Below are 10,758 nucleotides of genomic sequence, written 5' to 3' on the forward strand. Positions count from 1 at the left end.
TGAATTAAATTTTTTATTAATCATTCAAAAATTTTGAATGAATAAGTATAAAATAGCTTATGAAATAACTCCAGATATAAGAAGAATTCCTTTACGAATTAAAATATATTTTAATCATTTTTCTTTTTTAAGTAAGAAAACTTCAATTTTTAAATACAATGTAAAAATAAACATCTTTTCACAAAAAACTAGCTAAACTAAGTTTATTTTTCTTTTAGAGTTGGAACTCAATAAATCCTGCTTTCTTGAGAAAATCAGTAACTAAAGTAACATTACCTCCAATACTTCCAGTAACTTCCACATACCCTTCAATAACTTCTGGTTTCTTTCCTTTTACTTTTACTTTCAAAGGAGAAATTCTAAATGGAACAGATTTTTCCTTCTTCTCTTCTTTTCCTTCTTCTTTCTTTTCTTGTTTTCTTTTTGAAACTTTACTCTTCTCAAGAATTTCTTTTAATTCTTCTGCTTTGAAATCAGAAGTGTTAACCAATGCATAAACCATTCCTTCAGCGAGAACCAAGACACTTTTACCTGCTTTTTTAAATTCTGGAGCGTGTTGAGGAATAAATGAAACACAAGTTGTTTGAGTAGCACCAGGGATTGAGGCAAACACCATTTTATTCTTTTCATCAAGAATCACTCTCATATACAAATTGAAAATTTCACCAATCATTTTACTGCTTTGTTTTGTTAATTTTTTATAATCAGTGAAGATTCTTTCAAGAGTTGGTTGTAATACTTCTGGAAGAACACTGTAAGAATCACAAAGGTCATTAATAAGATTCTTTTCCATTGCCATATTTTTATAAGCAGCATCACCAGCAACAAATCTAATTCTAACTACACCATCTGAAATTCTATTTGTTTTAATAATTCTAATAAGTCCAACTTGTGAAGTATTATCACAATGTGTACCACAACAAGCTTCAGTGTCATACCCAGAAATATCAACTATTCTAACTTCATTACCAGCAACAACACCTCCTTGGTACAAAGAAAATCCATATCTCTTTTCAGCTTCTTCTTTAGATAAAACAAATTTATTAATTTTCAAACTCTTTCGAATCATTTCATTTGCAAGTTTTTCAATTGCATTTTCTTCTTCTCTGGTAATAGATGAGAAATGGGTAATATCTAAATGAGCCTCTTCAACTGTTTTCTTTGCTCCATTTTGCCATACATGTGGACCAAGAACTTGATGTGCTGCTTGATGAATAATATGTGTAGCAGTATGATGAGCTCTTAATTGGTTTCTTCTTTGATCATCAACATATCCTGTAACAACTTTACCTTTTAGTTCTTTCCAATTCTTAAGGTCTGAATTAATATGATGAAGAATACATTTACCAACTTTTTCAACATAAGTAACATCATAGATAACTCCATCAATTTTAATCTTTCCAGTATCATTATCTTGTCCTCCTCCAATTGGATAAAATGCACTTTCTTTCAAAATAACAAGGTTATGAACTCCAGTACCTTTTCCTTTTTCATCAACTTTTTCCAATATACTAACTATTTCACTATTAAATTCTCTTAAATCACCATTTTCATAGAAAAGTTCTTTTGTTTCAGGAATATCAGCAGTTTCATATAATTCTGTTGGAAGCATTTTAACTCTTTGATCTTCTAATTCTGCAAGTTTAGTATACAAATTATCTGGAATTGGAAGTTTGGAAATTTCATTAATTTTATCTGGAGATAATCCATATGACTTCATTGCAAAGATCCAATCATCAACAGTCAATACACCCTTTTTCTTTTTAAGTAAAGTTTGAACTTTTTGTTGTGACTCAATATCAGTAGTGCACCATCTTTGGTATTCCATTTCAATAATCTTTCTAAATGATTTATATTCATCAAATTTACCATATATCTTTTCAAGGTCTTTTTTATGGCATTCAAATAATTCCATAAGTCCATCCATACCACCAAGTTTTTCCCACCATCCATTCTTAGAAAGAATACTAAACATTCTTCTTACAATATTTCTTAAATTAGCTCCTCCTCCTACAGCAGATGGTAAAGCTCCATCATAAATTGCAATTAACATAGTTCTTGAATGATCAGCAATAATATAAAGATCTCTTGCAGGTTGAATAGCTTTTTGCAAAACCTCTCTATTTTCAACTCCACATTCTTTAGCAATATCAGCCCATGCTTTATTTACATCTTTACATTCATCCAAATTAAGTAAACAACAGTATGGAGCAAACTTAGAAATAACATCACTTTCTAAGGTGACTCCAAGTTTTGATTGAAGATATTTAACTGCATCTGGGAATGCTTCTAAATAAGAAGTTGGTGTTCCATTAATTAACCAAGGAATTCTCTCAAGTCCAATTCCTACATCAATGACTTGATGCTTTAATGGTTCAAATTCTCCTTTAACAAAGTCAAGAATTTTGTATTGAGTAAAGACCATATTTCCAACTTCAAGTCCTTTAACAAACATTTCAATTGATGGTCCAAGATTTCCTCCACCACACCAAACATCTTCAATAAGAGTAATGTCATCAAGTTCAATTTCAAGTTCTTTTGTTAACCATCTAAGATTATAGTCAACACATTCTTCTTTGAAATAAACATATTTTTGAGGTGAATTAAATACTTGAAGACCAATCATAATAAATCCAGAAAAATGTCTTCCTGATATTCCAATATTATCAAGATCATTAAATCTAAGACAAAATTGTGGACAAATTAATGGATTTGCTGGTGGTTCTAATTGTCCAGTAACACAATATGGTTGGAAACAATAAATACCTGCAGCAACAAAATCTACATCATTTCTCCATCTAGCAACTACTGGATATCTTTTAATAGCAGTAGCTGGGATTTCTGTAGAAGTTAAAGCTTTTTCATAAGTTTTCCATGCTTCGTCAATAGTAATTTTATGTCCTTTAGCTCCAATACCACAACCAGTTCCAATAAATTTATATTTTCCTTCACAATTAGAATCTCCACATGTTTTTACTCTAGTAGTGGCTGTACTCCAATAATGTTCATGACAAATAGGACATTCATGTCGTTCAAATCCATACTTTCTAAGTGTATTAACAGGATAATACTCTTCAAAATTAGCAGCAAATTTTGGTTTTGATTTAGCTTTAAACTCTTTTGGAGTCATAGCTTTAACTTCTTTCATTTCAGTCATGCTTTCAACTAATGAATTTTTTAGTCAACCCTTTCAGTTCTTCTTTTCTTTTTTTTTATTCGTAAACACCCCTCTTTTTGTTTTTTCAGAATTTCCATTCATTAAAAATTTCATTTTTCTCATTTTTGGTTCTAAGTTTTTCTTTGTTGATAACACATTTTTCTTTTATATTTTATTTTTTTAATATCATGTAATTGATGGATCTATTTGACTTGTTAAAAACACTCGTTGGTTATATTTATAGACTAAGGGTTTTAGTGTTTGTTTTTCTTATTATTTTTCTTGTGAAAAATAAAATAGTAAATTTTTGACGTATTGTTAAAGAAATAAGTAGCTTATTGGTATATAATATTAAAATTGAAAAAATATTTTATATGTTGGTTAGTAAATAATAGAACTATAAAAATAAACCAAAAATTGATTTTAAGAGATAAAATCATTTCTTCTCTTTGAATTTCTTTAATAATAAAGTAAGTCTATGAAAAAAATAAGACTAAAAACAATGTATTTATTTAAATAATTAATTAATAACAAATTAAAATACTAATTATTTCGTATACAAGAATGTAATAATTAAAGTTTCAGAATAATTTATTTAGTAGAAGTATTTATTTTTTATATAAAATTCAATTTGATTAATTTTAGAATTATGAAAATTAATCAAAGTATTATTAAACAAATAGAATCTCAATACTATTAAATATGATAAAAACTTTATTTAATAAAATAATTTTATTATAAAATTTCTTTTAAAAAAAACAATTAATTATTCATAAATTTTTGTTATTATAAACAAAATTATAAAGTATGTTAAAAATCAATAAAAGATTCATAACTATTCAATTTTTATTGAAAAAAGAATAATTTTTTAATAAGTTATAAAGTAAAAAACAAGAAATAGTGAAAGAAAATCAAATGATTTACTAAGAAATTCAATATTCTCGTTTTTTTTTTATTAAAAGAAAAAGCTCAAAAAGTTAGTAAGTTTAGACTTTTGTTTTATACATGAAAGGAAAAACAAAACAAACAAAACAAATACTACATGACTTAAAAGAAAGATTTGGTGAAGGACCTTATGAGGTTATGATTGCTGGTACATTTGATTTAATTCATCCAGGACATATTCATTTTATACAAGAAGCTGCTCAATTTGGAAGAGTAGTTGTTATTATTGCACGTGACAATGTTGTTAAAAGAATAAAACAAAGAGAAACGGTATTAGATGAGAAAATGAGACAAAGTATTGTTGAAGGAATAAAAGGAGTGAGTGAAGTAGTTTTAGGTTGTGAAAATGGGAATTGGTATGAACCAGTTTTAAAAAGAAATCCACATTTATTTTTGATGGGATTTAATCAACCTGGAGATTTGTTTCGTTTTGAGAAAGTAATTCATGAAAAAGGAGGAAGGACAATATTTAGGAGGTCAACTTCAATGGAAAAATCATATTCTTTACAATCATCTTCTCAAATACGAAGAAGAGTAATAGAAATAGTAAATAATAAAATACAATAAAATAGAATTATGGAGATACTAGGAAATAACAGTCATAAAGGAGAATAATTTTATTAATTTTCATTTAATATTTTTTATTATTAATAAATAAAAATAAGAAAAGTTTGGAGGTAAATTTACTTGAAGTAAAATCAAGTCTCCTTCTAAACCAAGAGGATTTTAATTCCAAGTTCATATAAACTTAAAAAAGATATTAATTAATATTAAACAATGGAAACAATAAAGGACGTTGTAATTGGGAAATCCTTTAATAACTGGATAATTATAAAGAAACTTGGTGAAGGTGGATTTGGTTTGTAATTTAAAAAATAAAATAATAAAGTTAAAAGTGTAAAAAGAGAAGAATAAGACTGAAAGATTTTAGGGTCTGTTTATAAATGTCAAAGTATTATTGATCCAACACAATTTGCAGCATTAAAAATATTTTGTCAAGAGAATGATGCATTAACAGAAACAGAAATAATAAGAAAATTAGAACATAATGAAGGAGTTATTAATATGATAGAATGTGGATATTCTGATTTTGGATATATTATGATTATGGATCTTCAAGGAATTAATTTAAAAATATTTAAAGAATTACTTCCAGACCATCAATTTTCACAAGAAACATCATTAAGATTATTATTAAGAATGATTAAAATTTTACAATTTATTCATAAAGAAGGAATAGTTCATTGTGACATTAAACCATCTAATTTTGTAGTTAAAGGAAAAGAAGATATTGTTTTAATTGATTTTGGTATTGCTGAATATTATCTAGACCAATTTGGAAATAAAAAAAATAGAAAAGAACATAGAGGATTTAGAGGAACTTTACAATATGCTTCTGTTAATGCTCATTTAAAAAAACCAGTGTCTAGAACTGATGATTTAGTATCTGCTTTTTTTATTTATTTTGAAAATATTCTTGGAAGTTTACCATGGAATAGTTTAAATGATTCTCCTCAACAAATCTGTGAAAAAAAAATTCAATTTAAAGAAAGTGGAATTTATAAATATACTCAAATTCAAATGCCTGTTATTAATTCTTTTCAAACTATTATTGAAAATGTAGATGCTACAGAACCTTCTTATAATTTTATTATGAATAAACTATCATCTCTTTTCATTGAACATCATATCCCTTTAATCCCAATCTTCAATGAAAAAGAATTGTCTGTCCTTCCAGAAGAAGAAGACTATGGTCAATATAGAACTGTACCATCTACTCCAAAGAATTGTAAGTTAAAGAAAACTAAACAAATAGATGAAGCTCAAAGTGTTGAAAGCCAAAATGCTCCAAGTTATTTAGATGATTTATTCAAAACAATGAAAGAACAACTTCCATCTTTTCATCCATTACCAAAAATATCTTCTTTTGTTTCAAAATTAAAGTCAAATGATTTTAATTTACCATTTGGGTTGTAATGCAATATAATAAAATACTTTTTATTATAATTATAATTCTTTTATATTATTAAATATTAATATTAAAAAAAAAAAAGAACAAAAAAAAATTATTATTAAAAGTTAATGTTTTGTTTTGTTTTTATATCGTTGATTTATTTTGTATTAGCAGGATATGACTCTTCTATAAATAATCAACACTCACCTTGTGTATTTGGGTTTCATTTTACTGCTACCCCAAATAACTTAAAACTAACTCAATGTTTTACGTTTCCTGGTAATAGTTCAATGGTTGAAGGAATTGTTTTATCATTAGAAGTATATGTTCATAAATCTTTTATTATTTCTAAACAAACAAATAGATGTGGTGAATGTATGGAATTAACTTCTACTGGAGGAACAAAACATAGAGTAATGATTGCTGGTTATCATGAAGAAGAAGATGAAAAAATGATTTATGGAAGTTCAACAATCCTTGAATCATTGTCAATAACTAATACAGAAATATCAGTTATTCCTATTGCCTTTCAATTTATTTCATGTCCAATTGAAAAAAATCCTTCTATTATTATTGTTAATGTTAATGAATTTACTGTTGATATTCAACCAATTAATACAGTTCTTCCTCATTATTTATTACTGCTTGGAAATAAAGAATATAAAGTTAATACTTTAACAGGGATATATACTATTCCATTTTTTAATGAATCATCAATTAAATTAGTTTCTTTACAACGTGTTACTGTAATATTTTCTAAAGTTCAACCAATTCTAAATACTCAATATACTGCATTTACTCAATTCCCTCAATATAATTTAACTCAAATTTGTCAATTTATTCCTGAAAGTATTGTTTTTGAAGAAGGAAAAGAAATTATTCATTATGATCCTTCTTTTTATTGGCAATTGTATCGAGTAACTCCTTCCCAAGGATTAAAACCAATTCAAATACAAAATAATGAACTTTCATTTTCATTTTCCACAGAAGATATTGAAATAGCTCTTGGATATCCAACATATTTCCAATTAAATAGATATTTTAATGTTCTTGAATTTCAATTTACTTCTGATTATCAAACTATTTTTCAAACAGCAGATATGTTTACATTAGCTGATATTAATAAATTTGAAACTGATAAAGAAATTCAATGTTCAAATGTAATGTCTTTATATAGAACAAAAGAATATAAAAATGAAGCTGGAAATACTATTTTATATGGTAATCTTCTTAAAATTAATGTTGATACTTCATGTTCTTCTTTTGTTAATTTTGTTAGTATTAAATTAAAAGGAATTATTGGAGCAAATATTTCTGTTCATAAATTAGAATTTAAAAGAATAGAAAGTTTTAATGATATTATTGAATGTAATATTACTTCTGCTTTTTGTGTTAATGAATGTAGTGAAGATTCTTATTCAATAATTTCTCTTCAAAATTCTTCTATGTTAGATAATACTTATAGTAATTTTTGTGTTCCTTATTGTGGAAAATGTGGACCTGGTTTAAGATGTATTTCTGGAAAATGTGGATATTTACCTACAAACACTAGATCTTCTGGGTATCAAATGATAGTCTCTTTGTTGGTAATGATTTTTTGTGTTATTCTTTAAATTCATTAAAATTTTCTTTTATTGAAATTTTTATTTGTTAAAAAAAAATACGTTTTTTTTATTAAAATTTGGAAGTTATTCAGGAATTTCTAACTTAAAAGTTGTATTTATGAAGTCTCAAAAAATGTCTATCACAACTGATTTAAAGAAGAATATTATTAACTTTTATTATAATTGCATTAATCAAAAAATATTAGTCACTCCTTCATTAATAGAATGTTTCATTGAAGAAAATTTTAAAAAAATAATTAAAATTGATACAAATATATTACAACAATTACAAATGAAGTTAATACCAATTAAATTAAATCAACCAGTAAAAGATTCTAAATTAAAAATGAAAATAAACCAATTAAAAAATGAAATTGAACATAAAATGAAAAAATATGGAAAAGAATTAACATTTTTTATTGATGAAGTTGGAATTCAAATTCCATTATATCAAAAAATAATTAATTCATTATTAAAAAATAATGAAAAGCAACAACCTAATTTAATACTTGATAGAAGAAATAAAGTTTCATGTAATGTATTATGTGTTGATGGAAAAGGAGAGTATATTACTTCTTTTAATCAAACAGAAAGACTTACAACAAAAAATTATTTTACTAATAAAGAATTTAAAACATGGTTTATAGAAAATTTAATGACTCATATAGAAAAAAGAAAACAATTGTTAAATAGTACAAACAAAGAAATGCTTATTATTACAAGTAAATATTATAAACAATATGTAGATGGAATTAACATTGAAAAAGTTAGGTTTTATTTCTTAGACGAAGAAATGATGAATGATTGTAATAAAGCTACAATAAAAATTAATCAATCAATTAAAGAACTAGAACAAATGCATAATAAAACAAATGAAAATATTGATATCAATGTTTATAATATTTTGAACCAAATTAAATTGACGTCTCAAATAAATGTTCAAAATAATAAGTCTATTCAAATAGAAAAAGAACAACAAAGCCTTATAGATTCTCAGAAAAAGAATATGATTTATTATATGTTATTTAATAAGTTATCAAAAATAAATACTAAAAAGAAATCAATAACTTTAAATACTTTAATAATTGAACTAAATGAACAACATAATATTCAAATAAATAAACAAAGTCTTATTTCAATAATGAATAATTTTGGATTTAAACAACAAAAAACTGTTAAACTACCACTTAAAATAGAATTGAATAAAGAAAAAATAATTAAAATGGTACAAACATTACATCAATATAATAGTATTAATGCTTCATGGATATTTACATTTGATACTTATGATTTTAGACTTTTTGTTGGTAATTCCGAAGAAAGTATTATTCACAAAGATACTGATAAAAGTATAGAATTATATGTTGGAAGAGAAACAAGAAATTCTACAATTGCATTTTGTGTTTCAGGAAATGGTCAATGTTTTCCTCCTTTATGTTGTGTTCAAACAGAACAAATGAGTAAAGAATTAGAAAAACAGATTCATGGTATTCACCATGAAATAGGAAGTAATTTTATAACAAAAAATTCAATAATCAATTATTTAAAAAATATTTTCATTCCAACTGTTCAACGAATTAAAGAACATAAAGAATATAAAGGTTCTTCAATATTAATTCTTCCTCATTTCTTTAAAAAGATAATACAAGACCAAACTTTATTCAATCTATTTAATGAAAATAAAATTTTTATAGAATTTATTAATGAACATTTATGGTATTATACTCCTTTAGAACGAATATTTAGAAATATAACAAATGATATTATTTTAAAAGATATTGATCTATGTAAAACAGAGACAAGAATAACTGTTTTAGGAAAGAAAAAGTTATTACTTTATTTCATAGATAGATTATGTAATAGAGATGTTATTTCTAGAGAATTTTTCAATTCTAGATTTATTTATGGTTTCAATTATCTTTCTATTGAAAATGTAGAACTTGAACTTTCATATATTCTTAATCAAAATAATACCTTAATTAAAATAAATTTACCATCAAATATAACAGAAGATCCTTTTATAAATCTTTTTTCATTAAATAAAATTAATCCATTTTATCAAGATGTTATTCGACTCACTTTAAAAAGCAATGAATTTCAAAAATGTCAAACAAAAAAACTACAAAATGAATTTCTTATTCATAAATTTGGAACTGAAATTATTCCAAGTATTGACTATTTAATCCCACACGAAATTGATATTTCTGAACCACAAAAACGACTACTTAGTAAATAATATCTTCAATTTTTTTATTGACTAGTTTTATAAATGACTCATTAAGAATTATTAAACTTATCAGACAAAAGACATTAAATCAACTTATAATTCTCATTGTTTTACATTTCTTTTTGTTAATATTTTTTACATTCAAATTAGTGTAATATGTAATGAAATTCTAATAATTGAATTGTATTATTACTTTATGAATGAAATTGAAAGAAAAAAAACAAATAAGTATTAAAATATAATTTTAAAGTCACTGTAAACTCTTATGCTGAAAGAAAATAAAATAGTTTGATATTCAAAACAATAAGAATGAAATAATTTAACAGTAAGAAGAATAACAAAATAGAGATAAAAAACAATGAAATTCATTTATTTGAATATTTGAAGTAACACACAGAAACGTCAAATAAAATACTTAAGAAGAAGCTATGGTTATTGATTAACTACTCATTATTGAAAATATTATAAAGAAAAAATAATAACATTAAAATATACATAACAAAAATAAATATGTTATTTAAAACAAATTTTATAATAATCATAAAAATAGAAATAAAACAGAAAAAAAAAATAATATGAAGTTTTTTAATAAATATTTCTTAGTCTTACTTCTAAAATTGTTGTAAATCATTTCAATGTTTCATGTGACAAGTTTCACATGTTTTAGATGTTGTACCTGAAATAAATATTATTCCATTTCCTATTTAATAGAACACTAATTGAAACAAGATTATTAACCATACAATAACTATAAGAATTAACGATAAACTTTAAATTAAGATAAAACATCGTGAAAATAAGAGACAATAACAAATAATGGGAATAACTCCATCAACAAATAGAATGTCGACACCAATACATCAAATTGAAC

General features: G+C 24.4%; 5 protein-coding genes across 5 annotated transcripts; 4 read left to right on the forward strand and 1 right to left on the reverse strand.

The window, feature by feature from the left end:
- Positions 1-214: 214 nt before the first annotated feature.
- ENU1_082960 (alanine--tRNA ligase) lies at positions 215-3,157 on the reverse strand (the record flags this gene model as incomplete). The annotated part of the gene is made up of 1 exon (XM_008858761.1): positions 215-3,157. The coding sequence occupies one exon, from the start codon at positions 3,155-3,157 to the stop codon at positions 215-217; it is 2,943 nt and encodes a 980-aa protein (XP_008856983.1).
- A 1,005-nt stretch (positions 3,158-4,162) lies between these two features.
- Positions 4,163-4,669, forward strand: ENU1_082970 (cytidylyltransferase, putative; the record flags this gene model as incomplete). The annotated part of the gene is made up of 1 exon (XM_008858762.1): positions 4,163-4,669. The coding sequence occupies one exon, from the start codon at positions 4,163-4,165 to the stop codon at positions 4,667-4,669; it is 507 nt and encodes a 168-aa protein (XP_008856984.1).
- A 498-nt stretch (positions 4,670-5,167) lies between these two features.
- Positions 5,168-6,079, forward strand: ENU1_082980 (casein kinase I isoform delta, putative; the record flags this gene model as incomplete). The annotated part of the gene is made up of 1 exon (XM_008858763.1): positions 5,168-6,079. One exon carries the CDS (start codon positions 5,168-5,170, stop codon positions 6,077-6,079), a length of 912 nt encoding a protein of 303 aa, XP_008856985.1.
- A 105-nt stretch (positions 6,080-6,184) lies between these two features.
- Positions 6,185-7,669, forward strand: ENU1_082990 (hypothetical protein; the record flags this gene model as incomplete). The annotated part of the gene is made up of 1 exon (XM_008858764.1): positions 6,185-7,669. The coding sequence occupies one exon, from the start codon at positions 6,185-6,187 to the stop codon at positions 7,667-7,669; it is 1,485 nt and encodes a 494-aa protein (XP_008856986.1).
- An 841-nt stretch (positions 7,670-8,510) lies between these two features.
- Positions 8,511-9,896, forward strand: ENU1_083000 (hypothetical protein; the record flags this gene model as incomplete). The annotated part of the gene is made up of 1 exon (XM_008858765.1): positions 8,511-9,896. Exon 1 carries the CDS (start codon positions 8,517-8,519, stop codon positions 9,894-9,896), a length of 1,380 nt encoding a protein of 459 aa, XP_008856987.1. The 5' UTR covers positions 8,511-8,516.
- Positions 9,897-10,758: the final 862 nt, after the last annotated feature.

This window comes from Entamoeba nuttalli (assembly GCF_000257125.1).
Source record: "Entamoeba nuttalli P19 unplaced genomic scaffold asmbl_3831, whole genome shotgun sequence".
Taxonomy (NCBI): domain Eukaryota; phylum Evosea; order Mastigamoebida; family Endamoebidae; genus Entamoeba; species Entamoeba nuttalli.